Source organism: Aphelocoma coerulescens, chromosome 4, assembly GCF_041296385.1.
Source record: "Aphelocoma coerulescens isolate FSJ_1873_10779 chromosome 4, UR_Acoe_1.0, whole genome shotgun sequence".
NCBI classification, from domain to species: domain Eukaryota; kingdom Metazoa; phylum Chordata; class Aves; order Passeriformes; family Corvidae; genus Aphelocoma; species Aphelocoma coerulescens.
In genome coordinates, this window is record NC_091017.1 from 43348733 (window position 1) to 43375888 (window position 27156).

The window sequence follows — 27156 nt, forward strand, 5'->3', positions numbered from 1 at the left end:
AAACCCACTCACACATATAATTTGAAAAACTGAATGTAAATGAGGTTAGCAGGTAAGTAATTACCTGAACAACAAAATCCCCAAACAGTAGTGTTAACATAGTATGTACAAATATACCTTGCCCTTGAGGAACTCCATAAAATTCAGCAGCTATCCTTGCTGCTTCCTTACGGTTTCCTTTCACAATGTAGAAATGACTAAGTATAGCAAGACTGATCTTCACAAAAAGTTTAAAACAAAAAAGTGAGAGTATAGTAAAGTAGACATTGGATAACTGCTGTGCAAAAGGGCGACTTTCTTCTATGACAGTCATTGCTGCAGCAAAATCTCTGTCAGTGTTTGGGTCAGGCTCTCGAATGTGTTGATAAGATCATATGGCTCCAGCCATGCACTCTTGGGAACAACTGGTCCCGAGGAAAGAAAATATCAGCTGGTCATGATGCCTGCTGCTCAAAATATGACGATTATTTATACTGTACATAGCATTGAGTTCACTACCGCTCTTGCTATCATGTGGGACAGCAGGTTCCAAGATCCTGGATTGTACTTGTTCCACTTAAAAGGTCTGCTGCATTCCAAATTCTGCATTGCTAACTCATTTATTTACATGTTTAAAATACATATTCAAACATACTATTGTAAAACTCTGCAATTGTACTAAACCAGGTAACTCAGATAATCTGGTTTTGCTAAAATATGTTCTTCTGCTGCTTAAGTACAATTGCTCTTTTCTAATATTTCATTTTATGTCAGACTAATACTTTTTCCTTAAAAAACTAGAACCATATCAGTAAACAATTGAAGTACACATTAATATATAAACAGAGATTTTATATATAACAGCTTTGACAGTCTCTCATTATTTTGCTCAAGCTGAATGAAAGTATCTAGTATACAAAGACTTACGCATTATACAAAAAACAGTATTCAGAGCAGGTGATAAGAATCTAACATCTAGATATTTTTATGCATAAGACCTTGGAGCATCTAGAATTAAATTAATTAAAATGCAATGATAAATATACAACATGGAAAATTTCTAATAGTTATGATACACATTTCACTGTGCTGCATTATATTACTTTAAACCTATGACATGACAGGCTTTATTTGTTGACCAGCTTTAGAGAAGGGAATCTAAATTCCTCAGATATTTTAAGAAATAATTTGCTTTTATACCATAGTTATTACTCACAGTCATCAGCAGTCACTCACAAGTTGTTCCATTAGTGTGAGTAATTGCTCAGTAAACTGTGAGTTGCAACATGACACAAACTGAGGAGCTTCATGACAGAACTAGATTTCTAAGTGAACTATAATCCTAAAATAAAGAATCATGACAGCACAAGAAAGGGTCCTGCTCTAAACTTTTATATTTCCTTTTAAATTAAAAAATAGTGTCTTGAATTAGAACTTAAAATACTCTACCCAAAGTAATCCTAAACCTTTCTATTCTACCTCGGATTCTTGTTTGGTGATCAGAAAGAAACATTTTAGAATGTTGGCAACTGTCCATCAGGAAAAAAGGGTATGATCCAAATGTCACTGCATCCACAGATCACCCTGACTTCCATGAACAGTATAGCAGATGTTAGGTACTAAAATACAAAATCATATTTCGGAAAGGAAAGTGGAAACAATAAGGCACCTCTTTTCATCTGACTCTAGGAGTAATTTATTAGAGTAATTTATTAAATTTATTAGAGAAACTATAATGTTTTCTCTGGAAACTACATTCAAACAAACCTATATAAATGAAGAAAAGACAACGATAAAAGGAAATGTTCTTGGAAATAAATAACAAGATTTTTAACAGACAGGAAGTTAATTGTGCTTATCTTGAGAGAAACAGGCATTAGGTATTTTTCTTTGAAAAAGATTTAATCCACTTAAAGCCAACCATAACTAGAAAAGGCAATTAAAAAGCAGTTTACATTGTAAACTACATTTGTTGGTAAAAAAATATATGCAATTTTTTACTAAATTTAATTTATAGACATTTTCTCATCCAGACAGAATAGGAATTGCTTTCCTCATACCATTATTAGAAGCGGGAATGAGCACTTAAAATGCCAAATGAAAATCCCTTTTTATATTTGGCACATTGTTATCTGACACTGAATTGAGGTGTCATGTTTTCCACAAGTATAAAAGGCATTATGTTCTGAGCTACCACCGCCAATTTCTGTTTCAATCATTAATAGAAATAGTATTTTACTCAGTAACACACCCAATATTGGAATTTCTTACTTCTACCATATTTGTACTAGTATTATTGAGCTTAACTTGATCGGTCCACAGAATTCCCCAGCCATCTTATGGAGCTGTTTTAAAAATTTACCATGCAGAACAAGAAAAAACCATAATTACGTTATGGAAAGCTTTTTCTTTCTTACACTGTTTTACCTGACCCATTTTTCCTGATTTCATATTGTGAAATCTAGCACCTGCTTTCTCTTAGACTTCTCCCACATTTTGTTAACTTACAAAACAGTCTTTGTAGAGGCAAAACTCCGAACAGCAAATACCATAAATAACAGCTGAAGTTAGCAGTGCTCAGAGTTCCTCTTCTCCTTACAATACTGTTTCCTGCTTCTTACAACTGCAGTAGAAAAATCACAAAATAAATTTCTCAATTGTTAGATAGTTTTCTTCAAGTTGAATTTTTCTGTTAAGGTCCAAAAAAAGTAAATTTAAAACTACAATAATAAGGCTGTGCATGCAATTACTATTTTGTAAGTGTTGTTTCAAATAACCTCATGGATTTGTAAAACTGCTTTTAGGAACAACATGAAAATTGAGCAGAAAGGTTATTCCTGTATCAAAACTTGCCTTCTGTCCTTTAAAAAATTCCCCTCATCGGTAATAAGCTACACTAAGATGAAAAACTACATGAAATCATGAGTTTTGAGAATTCCAGTTCACACATACCCATCAGAAGTTGGGAAAATTACTCTCATAATATTTCCTCTTTTTTTAGAGCTCTATAACTCTTATGTGTCAGCTTAGCTGGAAACTCTCCCAGCCACACGGAACCAAGTCCATCCTAATCTAAGTCTACTAAAGTGCTACAGAAATTACCATTACAGCTTGTTGGCAAAGCCATGCTGCAAGGCACCCAGTCACGAAAACTGAGCAACTGTTTAGAAGTTAACACCCACACAGCATTTTGGGAGAACCACAATGTGAATGCTGAGACCTGAACGCAGAATAGCTGAGAGGAGGCCCATGCAGACTGGGAAAACCAGTTATCCAGACTGGGAAACAGAAAGCTACAGCTGTTGTAATGGAAATCAGAAAATAGAAGCATAGGTGAATAAATAAAGGATCTGACAGTCAATGCGATTCCATGAAGGACTGCAAAAACGTGGGATGTAAGTGTCCCAAATTTTCTATTGCATGGCAGTGTGAAGTAACTGGAGTCAGATACTGCAGCACTGCAGAAAAATGAGAGCTTCCAAATGGAAATGCACCATATGTAACAAATGTACAATATTTTAAAGATATCAAAACACTTAAAAAGAGCAGTGGCTTAATCTGGATATTTGTATTTCCCATGTAGTTTTGAGTTTTGGGAATGAAATTTCTTGGCCTCATTTCCTCACTAGTAAAATGGGAGTATTCTGAAGATAACTACATTGCTGTTAAAAAATCACTCAGATATCCTGGTGAAAAGAGTACTGAAACTTATTAGGTATCTAACAATTTTTATTTTAATACAAAATTCAGATTACAAACCTAAATAAAATGAAATCTTGACTGTTGATTCACTTAATGTCGACAAAAGAGATAGGCTGTAAAATTATTTTAGCATCTAGGGTTTTACCACAGCACACAAGTGGCAACAAGCTACATTGCAGATTAACAATATTTTGATTTTTATTTTGTTTAAGACGATAGAAATACTGTGACAGACAAGGATACCCCTACCTTGACAAGGATACCCCTACCTTGACATACTAACACATTCCCAGCAAATAAAACAAGAACAATGTAATGATTCCTCTGATATGCTTCCCCATTTCTGGAAAAAGCCTATTTTAATTTTAAAACCACTTAGGAAACTTTAAATGCTGCAATTTATGGTCTTAGAGATCCCTTTTAATGTAGCTTGGTCAGTTATCATTTCTAAAGAACATAACCTGTATAATCAACATAGCAGTACTGTTTATAATGACTATAAAGTGGTTCATTTCAAACTCCAGAGCTCAGACAAAGTAGCCTGGCCTTTAATGCTTTGCTGCGTAGAAGCCAAGTGCAGAAAGTAAGTATTTAGCAGTGGCACCTGTTTGTGCTAATTCAAACTGTCAAAAATCTAGTGTACAATTTACTCTCAACCTAACAAAGTAATTTTTAGAAAAAAGACCAACTATGCTTATCATCTATGATTAATTGCATAATCACATTCATAAACGATTTTATTCTGATAATTTTTCATCTATGTTTTAGAAGAGTGGTGTGTTTAATTTTTAGTAAGGCAAGATATGCAAGAAAATTAACACAACTGATAGAATATTTAGTCTTTGAAGGCATTTTTTTTAACACCAAAGACTACAAAACCCTTAGAAATATGATTTCTTTATAGCACATGCTGTGTTGTTGGTTTTGGAAAACATACTTCCTTCTATTTAAATTTTTTAAAGTAATATATTTAAACCAGATGATAGAAGATGTAAAAGAGTAATTATATTCACAGCACAAATTCCATTACAGTTAGTCCTAATAGTTTTCTTCAGTATTTTGGAGATGCATATAAATGTCTGAAAGTGAAACTGTTTTTTTTTAAAGATGAGGTATGCAATACAGTACAAGGAATTCTTTCATGTGCATGTCTTTCTCCACATATAAGAGTTAGCTAAATATACACAAGAAGTTGATACTCATCCTGGTTCTGAAACTTCTGTCTAATAACAAGTATAACAGAAGATTGTAAGATACCAAGCAGAGGAACAGGAACTCTTAGGTGCTTTGATGAATTTATTATTTTAAACATTATGGACAACCAAACAGGAGAAATTTCTAAAGCAATGCCTTCAGAACGAGTTTAAAATAAAATAAGTAAGAAATCGAGTTCTAGAACTGAGTTTCTGTAAGCATACAATGCTTCATGAAGGAATCAAAAGAAGAGAAGCATGAACTTCTAAAAACCAAATGTCTAACTCAGCATGAAAAATTACCTGCTTAGTGACCAGCTGACTTGTATTTTAATGAGTGTATGAGATGCTAATCCTCAAAATTTTACCTGACTTACCTAAAGCTCCCGAATGTTTATGTCATTTCCTCCTTGACCTATGTTCAGCAATTTTTTCTATTTTATATTCAAAGCATTTGAACTGAAGAAATCTAGACTCAAATGAACTATTTTAAAATTTATTTCCTCTTTATGCAAAATGTTACATCGAATTAAAGACAAAAAAAAGGCATTAATACAATAAAACAGTCTTCCAAAAGTACTATTAAATGTTCTTTTTATTAATATCAATGCATAATAATATGTCCTAAGTTACATCTATTATGCATTTATACTTAGGCACAGAAAATAAACCCAAACAAGTCACATTTACCTGAGAGCTACAAGAAATTTAGAAGCTGGAGTCACTGGAAAACATCAAGCAGCTGCTGTGTCCTTTTCCAAACAGGAACTCAAGCTCATTAGCACAACACAAATACTACTCCTTGTAAAATAGGAAGAGAAGAGGTGGCTGAAGTACAGACTTTGTGCTATGGTTTTAGAGGAATGAAAAGACAAAAAATGAGAGAACACAAACTTTTTCGTCCAGAAAAGACGAAACTTGGTTCAGATCTGAACTGCTTTTTCACTGCACCCCATTGCTATCCTTAAGAACTCTACAGAATTACTTGAGCATCATGACAAACCCATATTATCAGCACAAAAACCTGAGAGTTGTGTTGCCAACTGAAACAGACACAACACTGTAAACCAAACAAATGAAAGGCCCTCATCTTTTTACAGCTTTTCTTCCTGAGCACCAAGTCTACCCAGGATCTACACAAACCATGCAGCATGATGTTACAGCTCATAACCAAAGTTATGTTTAATTCAGATTTCTGCAGTTCTCATAATTCCTGCTAATATCCTGATAACCTAACCAAAGACTTTAACCAAAAGTCTGTTTCAAAATACAATGCAATGACATCTTTAGTGGCACAACAGGGAAAAATGAGACTGTCTTAAAACATTTCTCCTCTTGTCGTGCTCTGGCTCTTGACACCCATTCTACTAAACAGTTACACATTTAGACACCATTTGTCTTCTCCAATAATGAAACACAACAGCTCCTTTAAAAGAGCTGTAATGCACAAAAACGTTTTGTTTGATACATACTTTCTCTCTGTATTTTGGTGTAGCACATTATTTCCATGAGTTCTGGAACTGCTCTAGAAAGTTCAAACTTATGCCTTTGGGTGGTAGGGTGGTACTTTTTTCCTCCAGTGTACTAAAATCATTGGTCTGATACAGTTTAGGCTCTGTACAAATCAAGTTATTGCAGAACATGAATGATGCAAACTTTCATTTGTAACATCATTAAAAGATTGCTTATTCTACTGCTAACTCTTAATGAGTTCAAAATTATTTAATTGAGGTGTTTTGCCTTTCCTAGTAGTTGAAAATACTACTCCTATCTTAGAAAATAATTCTAGTATACAGACTTGTACGTCTGGATTTCCAGAGAATGGAATTACTAGTCAAGGATTAAATATCAATCAGTATCTCTCCACATAACAGACATTCTCCATATGACATGCATTTAAAAGCATAAAAAGTAATTCAGATATTTAAGTGATTATGAAATTCTAGTTTTCTAACTTTCTCAGTTCTTGAAAAAATAACATAGTAATCTTAAATCTGTATCCCTTTGTTATATACCACTGGATAGCTGCTTCCCGTAATGGGGGTAGATGCTCCTTCAGCTACAAGTCCAATATCAACAATCCTGCTGTCAGCCACATTATCACATGAGCATGCTTGATCTGCTTAACCAGTCCATCTAATCACTGACAGCAAAGTTCAACCCAGCAGGGAAGCAGGTATGACCAACGTGCTTACAAGTAAATTCAATCTGAGTTCTGCTAGAAACATAGTAAGTTTATTTACAGTATTTGTTGCACTCCTCTTTGGATAACTAACATAACTCAACTATTAAGAGCATTACAGAAGATTCCAAAATAAGTCATGTGTGCACTTAGAGACATTACTAAACCCAGAAACGTGTCAGACAGCAGGCACACACGGCCTGCTGACAGACAAACTCTAGCAAATCTTGCCCCCAGAAGTTTAAAAAGTTACCACCTCCAGCTGCCCATTCCATTCCTCAGCTAAAGGTTCCTGCCCCTCTCTCTCCCTTCCTGGAAACCAGCAGGAAGGAATGTGTATTGGTACACTACTCAGTTCAAAATCCGTCAGTTTAAACTGTTGATAAGTTAAAACTAACCTGTTGGACTTTACACAGAAAAAACCACTCACACCCACTCCTTACAACCCATTCTGTGACAGGGCAAATGACCCCCTGGAAAAAGTTGTAGCAAGTGAAGAGGGGAGAGCAATGTCAACATGCACATACTCGCTGCCTCTTCGTAAGGATACATCTTTGATGGCCTTATGTACTGATACAGCTGTAGCAGCGAAACTCAGGAAGAGTCTCCTCATTTTGTACCTCTTTCCCTTTGTATAGTTCCTTTCTTGCATCCAAGAGATTTCTTTCATTGCCAACCACGTCTGCAGAACATGGATTCCCTCTCTGGCAACTAACGCAACCTCTTCCGTAGGATTGGGGTACCACGGGAGCCATTCTTTTGGTATTTCAACTACCTTGACAAACTAACTTTGCTATTTCTCTAGTAGGCAGTGCAATCACCTTATTATTCTAAATTCATGTAACTAAACCTGGTATTTTTGCACTTTTTATGGTTAATCTTTTCCTTAATGAACTGCAAAAATGTCACAGGTTCTCATTAAATAGATGCCTCTAAATAAAAGCAATACCTGAGCTGTGAATCTTTTGTCATCAATTTGAATTCTTTTTAAAATTGTTAATTTTATTCTACATTATAGGCTGTCTTAAAATTTTTCTTTAACCATTTAACTTAATTTTTTGCTTCAAAAAATAGTTTTTCTTTCTAAAAACAGTGAAATCACCTGTTTACTTTTATTCCCCCTTTTTTCAAACTTTGTCAGGTTTTCTTCTTGACCAAGTAAAAGTGGTTTAATTTTTCTCCTTTCTGTGTAAAGCATATTTTGGTGCCTAAGCATGTTGTTAATAAAAGTAAATTACAGAGTCAATAGTAGGGATGAGAGTTAAAAGTTTATTCTGCAAGCTTATGTCACTATATGCTGACTCCCATGGCTAGTGCTCATAACAGAAAGGTTTTTTCCATCCACTAAAATTGGTATTGGCTAAATGATATCACCATGACAGAACTGGTAAAACATCTTTTTCTTCAAGCTGAGGCATGACAAGTCTCTGCTTGGTGCTTTTACAAGAGACATAAAAATACCTTGTGATGAAGACTTGCAACTGGCTGAGTGAATGAGATAAAACCCCAGTGAGGTGGATCAGTAGCACCCAGGCTTCCTGCCCAGAATGCAAAGCACAATGAAGTGAGAAAGGTTAAGCTGAATCAATAATGTATGAATGACTTTACCTAACATGGCTTTATAGGCCATGGAATGGACAAACCTCACAGAAGCCAAAAATTATCTGTGTTAGGCTCCAAAATATATTGACTTTGGAGCCAAGAATATTTGTTTCTCTCTGTGATGCAGCTTTTATTTTGCCATATATTATGCCACCAAATGAGACAATGTTGTAAAATATCAACTTCATTCTAAAATGAGAAATTTAAAATTGCCCAAGATTTTCTTGCTGAAGGACTTACGCTGATACTACGAAGGCAAGTGAAAATTTCTTCTTGCTTATCTTCTTATTCTGCAAACTGTGGAGATCCAAAGCTAAAAAATGGAGGTGAGAAGAACATTAGAATCCAAGCCCCTCCAATGCAGTCCAAAAAGCCTCTTCTCTTAGTCACAACCTTTCAACACCAGCTGTAAAAACAAGCCATCCAGGAGAGGTGCTAACTGAAAGGGGGCTGTTGCAAGAGACAGCTGATTGTGGCCACATTTATTTTAATCTTCATCTTCCTTCCCAGAGCTGCCTAAGAGACTGTGTGTTGCTACTGTCTCTTAAAGAATTAACATTTCAACAATTAATAAAAGACAAATTCAAGAAAGTATTTAGACATTTATGGTAAAAAATTCAGGAAGTATATATATGTCCCTAGATCAAAAAAAGCCATAATCTGCACAGTTCTTGTCTAACTATCTAGTTACCAAAGATGACACAGGCACCTAAACTTTCACTTGTAAAATTAGTTAGAAACTTAAGCTCCAAGAAGGCCAAAGGTGCTGGGCTGAAGTTAACACCTCCCTTTCACTTGAAATTCACAAACCATACCTCCCAAACTGTCAGCCACCCCAAAGCTTCCATCTGCGTGTACCATGTTAGAATCAATATGACTTCAGTGGGAAAACAAAGAACTCATAGCAATCTCTGTTGATAGTCAGTGTCAACACTTGCTATTTTGTTTACAGATGATGAAAGGAATCACTCCATAACTGGAACATCAGAGTAGAAACATGTCAACCAAAGAAAGCAAGCTACTCTCTCTCGAAAGACTACTAATCATCAGCTGCTGACAAGGATCAATCCTGTTGAAGTGCCGGCACTATAAAAAAAGAACACATGTTTAATAGATCAAAGAGTGCACAAAACCTCAATTTCAAAGTCAGATAATTTTAGGGTAAGGACTGGAGAAGGACAGCAAATTCTGCATTTCAGACCTGCTGCCAATCCTACCTCTGCAATTTGTTCAATGAGTTTATAATGAAAAATATGGTATTTCTTGAAGTAATAGCCAGCCTGAACACTGATATGCCTTGTGCTCTGCTGGCCTGGGCTTAAGGACGCTGCTTGGGCATAATCAATACCATTCCACTGCATCTTGGAAATGGTCTCCCACACTCTTCTGCCTCCCCAAGATCCTATGAATTTGTTCCCATAATTATAGTATTTGCTCAATTCACAGTAACACACCTTATTTAGCTGACAGCGACTTTTGACATTAATATTATGTCACTATTCTTCACAAAATACCAGATTTTATATCCTTCAAAGAACAATCTAGAACTTGCGAGCAAATAGGTACTGTGAATAATTATCCCCCCTGCTTTCACAACTGCCTTGTTTCAAATTTTTTTCCCATTTTGATTTTGCAAGATTTCAGTCATTAAAAAGCGATAGGTTTCTTTATTCTAAAACAGTAATAGATCAATCCTTGAATAAACTACACCATCTGTCTTCCCCTGCATACTGTGATTTTAAGTGACATTTATTTAAGGTTTCTACTAAAATAAATCCAAACCTTCACAAGCAATAGCCATATTTATGCATTGCCTTAAAAACAGATGAATTTGGCTAAGGCTTTTGATTTTGGTCTTTTGTGGGTATTTAACTACTGCTTTGGAAATTTCACTACTGTATTCCTGTAAGTTCTGCCCAAGAGCCTTTTTTTTATTAAACAGTTGTTTAATATGAAAAACTCTAAATAGCAGCTACATGAACTAAAAGCAAGAACAAAGGCAATTAAGCCTTTTGCTTGTAGATAAGAGAAAAAAATAGTGTTCACATTTGAACTATCTTTTTGAAAACAGCCAACATTTTATAACTTCCAAAATTATTAGGTTCCCCAGTTTGCAGTAAAAGCTTCCTTAATGCTTCTAAGTCTTCAAATATTTTGGGGAACAGTACCCACTTTTCAGTAAGAGTAATCCAAGGTTTCAGTAACAACAAGTTCCAGACCATAAATCATCACTATAATTAATATTTTGAATAGCATAAAATAATAACGAGGCAACAAAAACCTTTATACAAGAAACTCCCTGTGCTGCTGAAACTCTTACGAAATATCAGAAAGGTCAAGAATTACAAAATGCAAACCAGAAAAGAGTCTACCCTCTTCGGACCTGAGACTGATTTCAATGGGGCAAATGCATAGACACACAGAAACCAACTGCATAGTGGAAACAAGATCCCCAAAGAAAGGAATGTCTCCCTAGGTACCTTCATCCTACCGGCTAAACAGACATGTGCTACAGGTACTCAGTCTGGGAGGAAACAAAAAGCCTCAGTATGATCTTCTTCCTTTTCCATTTCCTACCTTTATCTGCAAAGATTTTTCTTCCCTGATTCATAGACCTGACTCTTGGCTACAGGGAGGAAAAGCAACAGCACCATCATTTCAGAGCATACGTATCTCAGAACGGCCTGACAGCCCCCACCTTGCTCTCCCTATCCCTTCAGTCACCATGACGCCTTCCAGCCTTTCAGACTCCTGCATCTGAGCTCCTGCTCCTACTCCCAGTATTTCCAGCACTGGAACCTTCGGGCTGGGAAGAGGAAATCACATATAACTGAACCACTGCTGACACCTGTTGGCAGCCCCGAGAAACCCGCGTTACTCCGGCCTGGTATAGTTAATACGGAGGAATAGAAGGGGTAGGAACACCAAAAAAATCGACCCCAAACCATTATAAAGCTCTCACCCCTTGGTTCTCACGTTCTCACATGCTGCAGGTCTGGGAAGCAGGAATGGCACCAAATAAGAGCCCCGGGAGGAATTAGGAACCACCTCACTACATAAGCTGATCTTTGCTGGGACCCATTTGAATTGAAATTTCAACCAAATTGGTGGACTAAGGCGAAAGGCTGCCTCACCCTGCAAACGGTAAGAGATCACCACGCCATCTGGCAAAGAAAATGGATTCCAGGAACAAGCCCAGCTACTAAAGGAGATTTCTAGGCAAGAAGATTGACATACTGAGCATGTATGTAGCAAACTGGAAATGAACAGGAACATCCTATACGAAACAAGGCAGGGAATGGCAAATCACAGGACCAGTGAAAGCAAGATACAGATACGAAGTGAAAATACAAGCCTTCGCCTAGCACTTATTTATGTCTTACTATACAAATGCAAAAACCCAGCAGAGCGACACCTCCCCTGCAAGAAGGAGTGCGCTGGCAGCACAGCCGCAGGCAGGCACGCAGGCAGGGCACCCACACCGCTGCAGCCGCCATGTCCCGCCGGGCCCGGCGCCGGCCCCGCCCATCCCCGGCCGGGAGCGGGCCGGGAGCGGGCCGGGGGCGTACCGGGGGCGTGGCCTCCCCGTGCCCGCCCGGCCGGGGCGAAGCCGCGCCCCCCGGCGGTCGCGCGCGCCCCCCTTCCCCGCCGCCGCCCGCTTCCTGCCGCGTCCGCGCGCCCGCCCCGCCCGAGCAGCGGCCGCAGCCCGGCCGGGCCCAGCGGGGAGATGAACACGGTGCTGTCCCGGGCCAACTCGCTCTTCGCCTTCTCGCTGAGCGTGATGGCGGCGCTCACCTTCGGCTGCTTCATCACCACCGCCTTCAAGGAGCGCAGTGTGCCCGTCCGCATCGCCGTCTCCCGGGTCACGCTGTGAGTGCGGCGGGGAGAGGGAAGGGAGTGGCGGGGGAGGGCCGGGCCGGGCCGGGCGGCAGCTGCTGCCCGCTGGGGAGCGGAAGGGCTCGGGAGCCCAGTGGAAGGGTCGGGGCGGGTGAGGGGACGCTGGCGCCCGGCAGGGGCGGCCGCCCCCCGGCTCCTCGCGCGGCCGCTCGGGCTCGGCCTCCTGCGCTCCCGGCCGGGCCAATGGGGGAGCCCCACGACGGCGCGGCCGGGCGGGAGCCGGGGCGGCGCGCTCAGGGGCCGGGCGGGAGCCGGGCGGGAGCCGGGGCGGCGCGCTCAGGGGCCGGGCGGGAGCCGGGCGGGAGCCGGGGCGGCGCGCTCAGGGGCCGGCCCGGCCGCTCGCACCCGCAGCTCCCGCGGAGGCGAGCCAGTTGCTGCCGGCCGGCAGTTTTGGGGAGGCGGGGACCTGCAGGAACGTGAGGCTTATCCTATGAGCGTTTATCCGAACGTAGTACATTTTTCTTTTAAATAATAGTTCTGTTGGGTCCCTCCATTGATAACCTAGCATCCTTTCTTTTCTGTGGCAGCAGAGTGATTGGGATGGCTTCCCCTTTGCGAAATGCGCCAGGTGTAGGACACATAATACCACGTCAGAACGTGTTGTGTACAAATAAGATGTACTGATGCAAACTTGTGGTGGGGGACCGTTTTTTCCCAGTTTTGGTGTTGGTTTGGGGTGGGGTTTTTTTCTCTGAATTGGAACATAGTCACAGAAAACTTCCATTAAGTTAAGTATGCGTGATGTGGAGGACAGTAGTTTCACAAGCATTTGAGCAGCTGTTACAGCCACCTAAGAGTAGAGGTCTCTGCTCCCGTTTTTGCCACGTGGTTCTTTACCAGAGCTCCACAGGGGAATCTGGCTCATAGGACACTTGACTGAGCTGCTCTAACTCGGTTCATGTTTTATTGTTTTGGTTGGTTTTGACCCAGATTAGTGAGCTAAAGCAGCCCATTTCTGGAAGTGTTTAGTGCCAGGTTGGATGGAGCTCTGCACAACTTGGTCAAGTGAAAGGTGTCCCCATCCATGGCCAGCGAGGTTGGAACTTAATGATCTTTAAGATTGCTTCCAACTCAGGCCATTCTGTGATTTGGTGATGATTCTGTGGAGCTTTGGAACCATCCCAAAATAAGTGGCACCAGTGGATGCCTAATAGCAGGACTTGAAAGGAGAGATGAATGCAAATAAAGGGACTGCCATCGCCTTTCAGACTGGTTTAATGCCACAGGAAAAGAAGCCCCGTATTTATGCTACACTGAGGATTGCAAAAGCATAACATTGGCATAAAAGCGTATTTTTGAGCATTACGGTGAACTCAGCATATATGAGGCAGCATACTAATGCCTAATTTGGGTTAAATGTGTACTGCCAGTCTGTTCTGTGATGCACAGATCTGGTATTACTGGGAGATGTTACACCTAAGATGCTTCTCTTGAATGTCTCAGAAGTTCTGGAGACCCCAAGCTTAAGGCCTGCTACTCCACCAGACTGACAGTGGTTAAGAGGTGTTGATAAGGTTTACCACTTAAAAAGATACTGCTTTTTGCAAAGGGATGGAAATTCATACCAAGGCTTAAATTGGGAAGATTTGGCAGTGTTTTTCTTAACTTCTGTCTCCAGAAGTGTTTTCTTCACTTGTAAACTTTATTTTTTTTATTTGAGATTACTAAACTTGGTTTTAATGAAATGATGTTTTAATTGGCTAATTTCCCAACTGGACTAAATATGACTATGAAGTTCATAATTCATAAAAGATTTGTTCCATGCAGAGTCAAGCAGATACAGAAAACAGATGAGGGAAATATTTAATAAGTATCATAATTCATGTAGTGTGTAAGAGACAAATAATGAGAAAGGATAATCTTGCGTTGTGTTTTGTTTTGTCTTAGAAAAAATGTAGAAGATTTCACTGGACCCAGAGAAAGAAGTGACCTGGGATTCGTCACATTTGACATTACTGCAGATATCCTTAATGGAAAAAATGGTTTGCAAACTTTTAGGAATAAGAACACTTTAATGTCTGTTTTTGTTACCTTGTAATCTTCAGATATTCAGGACTTGGAGAAACTAGCAATTTGTCTTAAAATTAAAATTTAAAGCAGATAAAAATAGTATTTTGCATAGCTGTGGCAGTGAAATAGAACTTAAGCCAGCTGTTTGGTCTCTAGTAGGTGAAAGTTCTCTCTTTTTAATGCCTGTTTTTAAAATCAGGCTCTGTTGTGAAGTGCACTGTATCTAATAATGGGGAATGCAGTTTAACATCTAGACATTGTTACTGTAAAGTGAAGTTTGTGTCAGTGGTTTGAGGAGTGAATTGATGGTAGGTTTTATATAGTGTACTGTTTTGAATGTCATACCCAATCTAGAAACTGCACCTTTCAAACTCATTTTGTTGTGAGGATGTCAAAGTTCTGACTGTGTAACAGGTGCATAGAAGTACCTGTCTTCTTCTAAAAATAAAAAGACATTGTAATCCCTTACTTGTTTAGGTGTTAGACACTGTAATCTTTAGTATTGAATAGCATGAAATTCATTGGGAAGCATATGATTTACTAATTTCTCAATTTACCAATTTTCTCAATTGCTGTTCCAGTTTTGCAGTTTTTCTTTTGTATTTCCTTGCTTCCCTGCTAGTCTGGATTTAGGTTCTTGGAAGAGTTCTTCTGCAGAAGTCAGTACCAAAGAACAGGTGGAGCACGTTCAGGTGTTTACACTAAACCTTGTTTTGCAGCTGGTCTGAGGATCCTGGGATTTTTCCTTGTCTGCTGGTTTTTGTCACTGTTAGACAAGACACTGATTACCCCTGTGTTTTGCTTTCACTGCTTTGAGGGACACTATGTTGTGTGAGCAGACCACACAAAATACAACTTTTGATAGAAATGCTGGATAAACAGGCTAATCAGATTTTTGCAACTCTGTCTGCACAGGAATAAGAGGATTTTTTTTTTTTATCAACTGGAAGCAGGAGAGGTAAGCTCCAAAGTCTTAAGTTTTACCTCTGAAGTGCTTATACATATTAAAATCAGAGAGTGAAGTTCTAAAGCAGATGCATAGACTTGTACACATTGTGTATAGAGGAAAGCAGAGCAAGGCAGGACAGGACCTCTAAAAGAAATGTTCTTGTACAAGGATTAGTCTGCAATATGTGGGTGTAAAGATTCCCTGTTTTAATGGCTTCTGCTAGTAACAATCTTTTTTTTTTTTGTAAAGAGTCTGACTAAATCTCTCATGCCTGGTATACATAAAGCTTGCCATATTTAGAGCTGTAAAATACAACTGTGTGGTAGGGTTTTTTGTTCAAAACTGGTAAAGAAATACAGGTACGTGTACTGTCCTAACGACCATAATTTGGATTCCCTACACTCCTCCAATTTTGTATTTATATATTGTTTAACATTATTGTATTTTGATCCACAATTGGATACGAGGGTTCTCTGATAGTATAAAAAATTGCCTTGAGGATATTTATGGAAGAATTCTGTCGTGCCTGTTATGTCTAAGGTTTTATAATAGGTTGTCTAGCAAAGGATTCTGGTTACTAGCTTGCAGTGTCGAATATAGAACTCTTAAATCATTGGAGGAGAAATAGCTGCTAGATTTCATAAATAGTAAAAAGAAAAATCCACCTGAAAACCTGTCATTCAATATGATTAAAATATGTGTTCAAACTGCTGGAAGTGAGATGAGGTATGTTGAAAGGTAAGAACTCACTGTAATGGTTATAGACTACTTAGATCTAATAAAAATAAAACAAGGTTATGTAAGTACAATATGGTATTTTTCTTAACTTGCATACATCTGCAGAGTATATTTGACTGGAATGTTAAACAATTGTTTCTATATTTGTCTGCAGAATATTCAACGAAAAACAATGTAAGTATGAAAAAGAAGTTTGAAGCGATTAGCCATTTTAGTACTGCAGCTATTTTTAAACATTATGTAGTTCTGAGAAGAGTTAAGGCCACCACCATTTCCTACTAGCCTGGGCTGTTTGTACTGGCCTTCATGATTATTTTCTTGACAGTTTAACTGTAGGTTGGGAAGTTCACTGTCATGAAACGTATCTTGAAATATGCCCAGTAGAATGGGAGAAAAAGAACATATGCCTTGTGTTGCAGTATACTTGCAATAGTATACTGTAAGTGAGTTTTTTCACCTTTTTTGTTCATTTTACCTTTTTTTCCTAACTTTCTACAGTTGACTGGTGTAAGAAACAAGAGAGAGTGGGTTCTGAGCTGGCCTGGTGTGGTGTGTGTTTTATTCATAGATCACAGAAGTGGTTGTCCTACCAGTTACTGTAGCCCCATAATTCATTTACATTACCTTGTCATACTTCTCAAAATAATTGGCTTTGCTCCTTTAAATTGGCTGTTACTGATACTTCCCTTTGGTTAGCTGAACACCCTTTTTACTGATCTGATAGAAGCTGTGTGGAACAGCCTTTAAAAAAATTATTTTAATGAAGCACCATGCTGCCATAGTACCACTGAATTCTAGTTAAAGCTGCTGTGGTCACATTGCAAAGATAGAGTGAAAGCTTGGGGGTTTTCTTAACTTTCTGTACAAAACTATCCTTTTTTTGTTTTCTTGTTTTTTTTGAAGTACCTAAGTTGTATTAAACAAGATGCTGGATATTGTGTTTCCTCTAGAATAGTTTTTAGGGTTTCTGAGATTTTAATGTATTATTTCATATATTTTTTTTCCACATAAATCACTATTTCTCACAAATACTGAGAAGTATTTTTCTAAGTTGTTCTATAAAATATGAAACAAGACTGTTCAGCATCTACTTAAAAGAACAGTATAAAGTTTTGGCGACACGAGATCTTGGGATCTTACTTTTTCAATTGTTGATAATTTTTTTGGGATTATGCTTTCAATTCAAGTAGAGATTTTCATTAAAGTTGGAAGAATGTTAAATACATAAGCAGAGTCATGATAGCTCAATTTAGGTCCTTTGTTTGAAACAAAGTCTAAATACTGCTTTAAAAGTGACTTACCTTTGGAACTCAGAAAGAAACCCCACTATGCTTTGTAATTCTTCTAAAGCATATGCCTTTTTTTAAAATGGCTTTCTTGTGTTTTAAGATGTTCCTTGTTGTTCCCATTTATTCTGTGTCACACTTCACTGTGTGGTAGTACCACATGACCCCACTGTGCAGCGTTATTTTGTTAAATTATTTATGGATTGCAAGCATGTACTTCAGGGCTTTTAGATGAATAGTGCAGTGGAAGTCCAGTGTCTGAATGTGATCTTGTACTTTACCTTGCTGATTTAATTACAATTGTGGTTTTAGGCCCTAAATCAGGTGGTCCTTTGGGACAAGATCATGTTGAGAGGAGATAACCCAAGGCTGTCCTTAAAAGACATGAAGTCAAAGTACTTTTTCTTTGATGATGGAAATGGTCTCAAGTAAGTAAATACCTGTTTCATTACTGTTATTCATGGTATCTTGATTTACTTGCATGCTTTGCATTTAATATGTATGTTCATTGGTGTGGTAAGGTACCTAAATTCTATCTGATACTCTGTTATCTCTGTTGCATCTTTGTAGTTTGATTGTTAGAAGATGGCCTTGGGATACAAGATATCCTATCTATTCTGTACTCTAGAAGATGCACTGCTGTTTTGAGTGACAGGCTTCTGGGTTTCTGCCTTCAGTCTTTAGAATTGGTTCTGTGACACACTCAACTCCAAAGGAGTTAAGTAAAAAAAAAAAGTAGGCAGTAACTACATAAAATTAAAAAGTTTACTGTTTCTGGACCAGGAAAGCAATCTGTATCCTAATGTATTTAATACTAGTAACTGTTCATTAAATTGGTTGACTTGAGTATCTCTGCTGATAGTCTTTGTTGCTTTTGCAGGGGAAACAGGAATATCACCTTGACTCTCTCCTGGAATGTTGTACCAAATGCTGGCATTCTACCTCTTGTAACAGGATCAGGACATGTGTCTGTACCTTTCCCAGATACCTATGAAACAACAAAAAGTTATTAAATTATAGTACCGAATCATAAGCAAAATATTTTTATACTTGTATATTGTGGATACATTTTATTGCAGTTTCTTCTTGCATCCCATGCAACTTTTCACTGAAAGGAACTTAATTTCCTCAGGCTAGTAGCATAGGAAAAGGAAATGAAAATTCAGGTTTTTGTTTTTTTTTTTAATAAAACATTGAAGCTGAAACTTAAGGGAAAGGAAAATTGCAGAGTAATGGTTTTGAGGGGGGAAAACTGAGGATTTTTTTTTCCTGGCCATCTGAGTATAGATCTTTTCTTTTAAATAAATATTTTTAAACCAGAAGATGGTCTTCCTGTGTTTGGGCTTTTTAAGTATTGTGATAGTTGTTTAATGTGTATAGAATATGTGTAGAACTCAAATACACCTTCTGGACTTGGTTTCTGGGAGGGCCTGAAAGAAATGGCTGTTCCATTTTAGGGCATTTTTTTAAATCCATGTGCAGTATGTTACAGTAGGGTAAGCTTAGTACTTTCCAGGACTCCCAGCTGCTACTTGGAAAACTGATAGTTCATTATCTGTCAGTCAGCCTCAGATCTTGTTTTGAGTGCCACTGATGTAGCCCACACCTGCTTTTGTATTATAAATCATTTTAATAACTGCTTACAATGCAGCAAACTGGAAGAATAGAAAGAAATCTATTCAGTTTGAGTCTTAAGATTTTAAGCATAAGACAAGGCTAAGTCAGTAAGAAAAGTAAAAGCTTAAGGTAAAGAAAGGCTTTCTAAAAAGGAATCTCTAGATTTTTATTGGGATCTGTTCATCATAAAGAATGAACGTGCTTGTTCCAGAAGGGGCTGAGACAACTAATATTAGGGGGAACCTTCCATAGCAAGGAATGGGATAGATGTTGCCCTAAACACTCTGGGTAAACCTTTCCAAAGCAGAGGATTTCCCCACGGTAAGATAGAGTAATTGAGGCAGATTTACCAACTTGACTGTCAGTGAGTCTACCTTCAAGTCTTGTTGAGTTACATCAACCAGGAAAGGTAGCAAGCAGCATGTAGCAGCTTCAGTCAACACCTCTGCCAAAAAGTGGCCTCTCTGGCTGCAAACCCCCTGTGTGTGCTCCTTCCCTCAGCTGCAGCTGTCAGTGCTGTCAGGGGTGGGAGGACAGAATGAGCAGGGTCTCAGGATGGCCTCTTGGCAATAAGGAGGGGTTATAGTGGTCAGCTGGTGCATTTGGGTCATCGTATATCCAGGGGAAGAGCACGCACGGCTATCGCCTTCCTGGCTCAGTCCTTAAGCTGCATCTGTATCTTCAAACAAAGCATGACAAGGGAATTTATTGCCAGACAGGGAATGTTCTGAATGTACTGGGAACTTGGAAAAAGAGGAAACTAAAACTCAGGTTTTAATACTGTAAATCAGAAAAAAGTAATAGGAAAAATGATGAGAACTGCAGTGTGAAAAACCTTGCAAAATAAGAGATATAAAGGATTGGAGCAGAGTGTCCCCCTTTGTTTTGAGTTCACCTAAGAGCTGATGGATTTTGAGGGAACTAACTTGCTTTTAAAAAGGGACCTTTAATATTTGTGAATTATTTCTAAGTGACTACTTAGTACATTCTTTGTGTTGGTGTATTAATCAAAAATGTCTTGAAAAAAATTCCCAAAAAGTGCACTGTCTTTACAAACAAAATTTTGTTTTAAGTGTGAAAACTAAAAAAAATATTTCATGTTAATATTTAAGGACAATTTGTCATTTGTATCATATTTGCATGAATTTCGGTTCTCTGAACTTGTGCTGTTCTCCACAGAGTAGCATAATCAGCAGACAGAAACACATAACTGTTTTTGCTGTGCTTAGATATCAAATGTATATATGGCTCTAAAAACTGTTAGAACTTAAAAACTGTCATACAGAGGGAAAACAAAATATTTTTAGAGATAATTGGGCAAAGTTGTGGATTTGTTTTGGTAATTGCCAAATAAGTGGATGGTTTATTCATAAATTATCTTCTTGAATTGTTTACGGAAGCATTTCTTGTGGCTTGGCATTCAACCACTTCCCTGCATTCCTTTGGCAGTACTCTTCCAATGAATATAGTGCCTGCCTATTAAAGAGAAGCTTTAACTACAAAGACAAGGATCCACTGTCAAAAACCATCAGGGAGAAAGCTACTTTCTTTCCTCCAAAATAGTATATTCCTCCCAGCAGACTGTAGCAGAATTTCAAGACACTGAAACTGTAGCTTTCATGTCATGTTTGATGCTTTACTAGCCTTTCCCTGTGAAGAGAAATTATGCTTGAGGTAATCATTTTACAGGGATAAAGAAGAAACCATCATGGAGTTCAAGTTCTTGGACAGAAGAACTTGTTTTTATCTTGAGGAAAAGACCAGCATAGATAATAGCTTGGGTTTTTCTCCTGAGCCACTGAGACAGGGTGTTAGTTCAGGGTTTAAGGAGGCAAATTCCTCAACTGATCTCTGAAAAAAAGTAAAAAGCCTTTCAAAAAGTAAAATGGCTACTGTATTTTGTTGTGACAATTCTCAAAACATTTGTAAAAATAATGCTTTTATGGAGACTAATGGCAAATTCCTCCTTGTCTCACATCTCATGGAGTACTAGTATTGCTGGTAGCTGATTGTTCTCTTTAGCTTTATTGCTAACTAAATACTGCTGGTTTATGTAGTGGTGTGTACAGACGAGGAATATATTCCCTGGCAAGTGATTTACTTAATGGGAAGAGGCTGAACTGAAAACACTTAAGACATTTCAGATAGTAATTTTTAAGTGAGGTTCTGGAGACAGGAGTTCTTGTGTAAGGACTGAAAAACGGAAATTGTGAAAGTAACTGTATTTCTACTATTATGGTTTCTGTTAGCCATGAAAATCATACAGCACTACACTGACAGCTCTATGTAGGAAAGGCAAAGCTTTGAAAAATCTATATTTAGAACTCTGCTCCACTGAGCATGCAGTCTTATTTATGGGTTAATGCTACAGATACTGAAAATAGAAAGACATTGAGAAAATAAATTACTTCTATTAGTTGTTTATTCTTTTAATATGTTTCTTCTGAACAATGAAATTAAAGCTAGATAATATATTGCTTACTAGCAAGATTTAAATAGAGTTCCTGCATAGTTTTTGGATTCCAACTGTTAAAAATGTTCTGAAAATTGCTTCAAGATGATGGATTTTGCAGAACAGTTCTGCAAAATGAAAGCTATTAAGGCTGAAAATTCAGATACTGGAGAAGCCATCTTACTCCAAATTTGTGTCAGAAAATACAGGCAAAATAGCTTTGTCAGACTTTAAGAAAAGAATTTCTGGTTTATTTGGCTGCTTTATTTTGGAATTTTTTTTTTTTCATTAAAACAGTTAAAAACTTTTAAAATCATTTTAAACTGTTCATTCAAACAAACAAGCCAACAGGCATATATTGTTTAGCCTGAAAAGTCTCATTCTACACATATTGGTAAAACCTCACACTGCAGTAGTTACGCATATTTTTATTAAGCAAAAAAATCCAAAGCTTATCTTGAGCAAGCCAAATGGTTCCTGGATCTTTTTCTGGTGCTCTCCACCACTTCCCTTGGACCATTTTTTCAAACTGGCACCTTATTGAAGATAATGGGCTGAAGATTTAGTAGTGAGGATTCAATAATAAGCATGGTCATAGAATAGTTTGGGTTGGAAAGGACCTTTAGAGGCCATCTAATCCAACCCCTCTCCAATGAGCAGGGACACCTCCAACCAGATCAGGCTGCTCAGAGCCTCATCCAGCCTGACCTTGAATGTTCCCAGGAATGGGGCATCTAACACCTCTAGGCAACATGTTCAGTGTTTTAACACCCTCATTGTAAAAATCTTCTTCCTTATATCCAGTAACAATTCACCCTTCTTCAGTTTAAAACCATTATCCCTTGTCCTATCTCAACAAGCTGTGCTAAAATGTTAATGCCCATTTTTCTTTAGGGCCCCTTCACATGCTGGAAGACCTCAATTAGGTCTCTCTGGAGCCTTCTCCAGGCTGAGCAGCCCAATTCTCTCAGCCATCCCTCTAATCATTTGCATGGCCAAAATTCTGCTCTCCATCTCTCTCCACTCCTCTTCCCCTTCTCTTCCCCCACTCTCCCTCTCAGTACCCCTCCCCCTGTTTACTCCAAGCTTTAACACAACTGCTTTTTTCCAATATTAATGGTCTAATAATGAAATTCTAAATCCTCTGTGAATAAACTATTTAGAAAATAAAGTGGAAAAAAAAAACCTCAGGGCTAATCATGGACAACAAAGTCACCTGGAATTTTCTTCTGCTTCCCAGCTGTATTCCCTTGTGCTCCTTAATAGTGCCTATGTAAAATCTGAAGAAATATCTGGCACTCTTTAAAATGATAAAACTGTCAGAAATGGATTAGAGAGAACACACATATTTCCAGCACTAGAGGACCATGACAGTGAGCAAGGATTTCTGTAATTTGAAGACGTTTGTATTAGACACTAACTTTGTTAACAGCAGCCATCATGTGTTTTGCAGCTGCAATGCAATGATTTTCACATGCTTTACAAGAAAAATACACATTTAGTTCCAGAAAGATCCTGGCATTCTTAAACCATACTGGAAGTGCTTTTGCAAGCAGCAATCTTCAAAATAGTACCCTGAGATAACTAGGATTGCCTGTGTGCCTGTGGCAGGGACCACAGGTTCCTCCAGCTGCCTGCACAGGTGGTTGGTAGCCAGAAGGGATAATTGAGAACCCTTAACTGGGGAGTCCTTTGGCAGAACTAGGTTTTGGATCCACATGAGCAGTGAACTTTGCCTAGTTGTCACCTCTCTATTGTCCAGTGTCTCTCCTAAAAAGGAGTATCTCCTTAGGACTTGTTTTTTCAAAGTTAATAAAACTTTTTTTGACTTAAGAGGGTATAGGAAGAGTCTTTGATTAGGTGACTATCATTTTTCCCTGTCCCCCACTTCAGTAAGTTATTAATCAGGAATTTGTAAAGCACATGCTGACATCCTCAGCATGGACAGTAGGCCACTCCTCAAAGTGAGATAACTCTGTAGGAACCCATCGATATTCATCAAAGCCAGTGGGTGTCTCAGATAAGGTGAGTCTGGGTTTGGGGTTTTTTTCTGGATACTTGGCATAATTGTAATGTCATGAGTTCACAAGTCATTTATCTTTTTTTAATGCTCTCTGGATCCCAGGATGAGAATTTTCCCACTAATGTGAAATTCTTAATTTTTAGTATTAAAGAAAAAAAATAATGGGGAACTTCTGTTTGTACTTTACATAACAAACTGTTACCCTTTCAGGGTGAGCCAATAAATATGTATGCTGTATGTGTATATCTGCTGCTCAGTGTAATCCTTCAAGAACTGGTCAGCACCAGGGAACTTCAGCAATTTTTATTTCAGTGCTGCTTATATTTCAGAGGAACCAGCATCACTGAGGTTTATCTGGACACTTCTATAGGGTGCAACACCAATTTAACACTTCCCCCTGAGGAGCTATACGAGGTGTAAATGATTGTTTTCCTGGATCCAAAGTGGTGTTTTTTAATGGTTCTGATTTTAATTCATTTTTGTCTTTTTTTGGCTCTCTCTCTCTTTTTTTTTTTTTTTTTATTTCTAGTTTACCTTCTGTCAAAGAGAATTGCAGATGTTTTGCATTCAGGAAACTGATGTACATTTGCCATTGAATTAATGGTAATTCTTTAATGCTCTCTTTTTGGTAGTATAGTAACAAAGTATAGTTTTTATGTTGCTCAACACCAGAAATGCACATTATGATATAGGGATTCAAGAGAAACAATACCAGTTTTTAATTATACTTGATTGTTCTTGTTGGCAGAGAGGAAAAATGAAAAATCAAAAATGAATGAAGGCAATAGCTTTTACTTTACAGAAGAAAACCTTGTCAAACAAAATTTTTTGTTTGGAGTGAAGGATCAGTTTCTGTGTCTGAAGAAGTTCTGCTCTTTGATATCCAAACAGACTTCGAGCAAAGGTCTGTTGTTAACTTTGGAAGTTTTTTCCCCTTCTAAATTTCATCCAAAAAAGCGTGGGGTATTTTTCCACCTCCATATTAAAGAATTCATACAATATTTTGGTTTCCCATTTTTCTGGGTATATTCTTTCCTTCCTATTTTCTACTTGTGCTCCAGCAAGATTATTTTAGTTCTGATATGCTGGCCCTTTCATGCACAAAGTTAGGTTCTGATTTGTGTTTTAGTGAGACATCGTGTTACAAAGGTACATCATAAAAATCACAGGTGCTTGGATATTATAAAATTGAGTCTTAATTATTCATACTAAAAATTCCTCAGATTTTAGAAACAACATGAGAGGGTGCAACACATGAGAAGGTGAAAAACTGAAAGCCTTCATTTGATCAATTCTGGGGCAGTGCCCTCTGCTGCTTTTTCTAGAGAAATATCCTTTAAAAAAACCCCATGTTTTGTAGCCTTTGTCACAGGCTGGACTTTTATAAGTCTGTATTTTAATGGGCATTCCTGTTGTTTCAACCAGGAATTATATTTTTTGGTAGCATGATTGAAATATTACAGAACGGTGTAAAAATAGCTTTTTGAAAAATGCTCAATCTAAACAAAATGGGAGTGCAATAGCACTAAAATTACCCCTGCTAATTTAGCATAGTAAAAATAATGTAAACAAAAATCAGGTTGGGGAAAAATTGGTTTTTTGAGGACTAGATTTTATCATTCCTGCAGGGAAATTTTTGTAGGAAATTCTAAGAACCTATCTTGAGTGTAAAAAATAAAAGCAATATTGATGCAGTTCAATTTTGAAACCCCATTATGTCATGATTGTAATAATTTTAATCTTTTATTTGAATAAATTGCATATTCGAAAGAATCTTCCTTAGCCAAAGGAAAAAAACCACAGATAGTTTAATTCAATCTTATGCAGTTTGTATATTTACCAGCAGATGTCAGCCATTCACTTTACAAAACAGTGGCACTTGAAAAGTGTCCATTTTTACACTAGGATGTATAAGATACTTGGATTTTAAATTTAGGTATATAATGCAGCTTTTTACCTATTAGACTTGAGATATTTTAATTTAAAGGACTTTTCAGAGTGTTTAGCTTTAGACAGTGGTGGGCTTAATCTTAATATGACAGTCTTATTTTTTTTTTTTTTTTAATGGTCGACATATTTATGAATGCCATATATTATATGATAAAAAAAATGAGTCAATTGTGTACAGGTGTACACAAGCGACATCCTTGCATTTGTCTTCTCTAGACAGTAAGTGTCTGGTGACATTTGAGAGAGTGCTGTTTGGTTTATCCCTGGGACTTCGCCCATCATCTGTTGCAAATGAAAAAATCTTTACAGTTAAAATCCGTGACAGACTCAGGGCTCTAGGATGTTATTCTTGGCTCCTCTATGAATCTTTCATGGGCCAAACATGAGGCTGCAGATGACAAAACTACCATGGGGATTTTTAAAATATATAGGTAATGATGGTTGGTTGTTTCACAAGCACTTTGAAACCTAATTCATTGAAAATATAAATCAAATTTTCCAACTTTGAATGGTATGAGTAGGGATTGCTGTAGGGAATGACAAGACTGGGCAACATCATCTTCTTTCTGAAGCTACACTGTTGTAGTGAATATATTTAAGGCAATTTTCAGTGCATTTATTACCTGCCTGTTACACGTTTCCTGAAAAAATAAAAATATTTTTTGTGAATATTTGGGCAGTGGAGCAGGAATAGCTGTCCTTTGAAGTGGGGTGGTATTTCTATCCAGATAACCGCAGTGACCCCGTTCTTTAAGGTAAATGTCTGTGTTCTGAGCATCTACCCCTGCTAAGTGGGAACAGCTGCTTCCCAAGGAGACAAGATACAAGTCAGTTGCTAGTGCTGCAGCAACGGGAGTCTCAAAGCAGCCATGGTTAAAAACAACAGAAAGCATGAGCATGAAATGAGAATTGCTGCCTCTGCAGTTCCCACTGTATTAGAAACAACCAGCCATTTTTATCATCTCCCTACCAACTTTAGCCACTACAAATAAAAAAGACCGAAATAACTGCTCTAAGAAAATATTCTGTATATTTGAGAAAGAAAGAAGGAGTACTACATGTATCTGGGACTTTCATACATTTTCCAGAATGTTGCAGGGTTTTCCCTCATGCACAAGCACTGGGAAAGTATTTTTGATCAAAAACAAAATGGAAAGACAAAGATGATATCTGCTATAAAGAGGAATCAGTAGTGTTTGTAAACCACTTTGAAAGTTACACAGGTTGAAAGTGCCCAGATAAGATATGAAGGAGGATGACTTAAGAGACTTAGAAGAAAATCTCACACACTTCTTCCACCTTTAAAGCCCTGAATCAAGAGTTGGTGACAAGTACCTTTGAAGAGCTTACTGATCCAACAGTTTTCTGTGAATGAATAGCGTAACTGTTCCTTCATTCAGGTGGAGAGTATCAATTACTGTCTGCTCATCACTGGACTTAGCAGCCTGGGCTGGTCAGCATTACTTTCTTGCCAGTGGTTGGGTTTCCATTCCTCTCAATTGGACCTCATTCACTCAGTTTTGACTGCAAGAAATTCAAAGAAATGGCCACCGTCAGTGTCTATGTCCAAAGCCTA

At 37.9% G+C, this 27156-nt stretch overlaps 2 protein-coding genes across 5 annotated transcripts in view; one reads left to right on the forward strand and one right to left on the reverse strand.

Moving 5' to 3' along the window:
* Positions 1-12537, reverse strand: part of ASB5 (ankyrin repeat and SOCS box containing 5) — a 40506-nt gene extending 27969 nt beyond the window's left edge. The window contains exons 1-2 of one of the 4 annotated variants that reach the window (XM_069013760.1): positions 12454-12537; positions 8899-8971 (exon numbers count right to left, since the gene is read on the reverse strand). Coding sequence is in view for 1 of the 4 variants with exons in the window: in XM_069013757.1 (XP_068869858.1) it covers positions 118-313 (196 nt within the window). In the remaining 3 variants the exon portion in view is untranslated. Of the gene's footprint in view, positions 1-64; positions 81-117; positions 442-8898; positions 8972-12453 lie in introns of those variants that run through there. The other 3 variants (XM_069013757.1, XM_069013761.1, XM_069013762.1) reach the window with 3 other exon arrangements.
* On the forward strand, positions 12292-18860 carry SPCS3 (signal peptidase complex subunit 3). The gene is made up of 5 exons (XM_069013763.1): positions 12292-12528; positions 14443-14516; positions 16350-16426; positions 17851-17966; positions 18419-18860. Exons 1-5 carry the CDS (start codon positions 12386-12388, stop codon positions 18549-18551), a joined length of 543 nt encoding a protein of 180 aa, XP_068869864.1. The 5' UTR covers positions 12292-12385; the 3' UTR covers positions 18552-18860.
* Positions 18861-27156: the final 8296 nt, after the last annotated feature.

Bases quoted from the DNA above. Each gene is read 5' to 3' on its own strand.
- SPCS3 (XM_069013763.1), top strand. From the start codon at position 12,386: ATGAACACGGTGCTGTCCCGGGCCAACTCGCTCTTCGCCTTCTCGCTG. The intron at 14,517-16,349 runs ATATCCTTAATG...TAACTTGCATAC, and splicing joins CACATTTGACATTACTGCAG to ATCTGCAGAGTATATTTGAC. The intron at 17,967-18,418 runs GTAAGTAAATAC...TTGCTTTTGCAG, and splicing joins GATGATGGAAATGGTCTCAA to GGGAAACAGGAATATCACCT.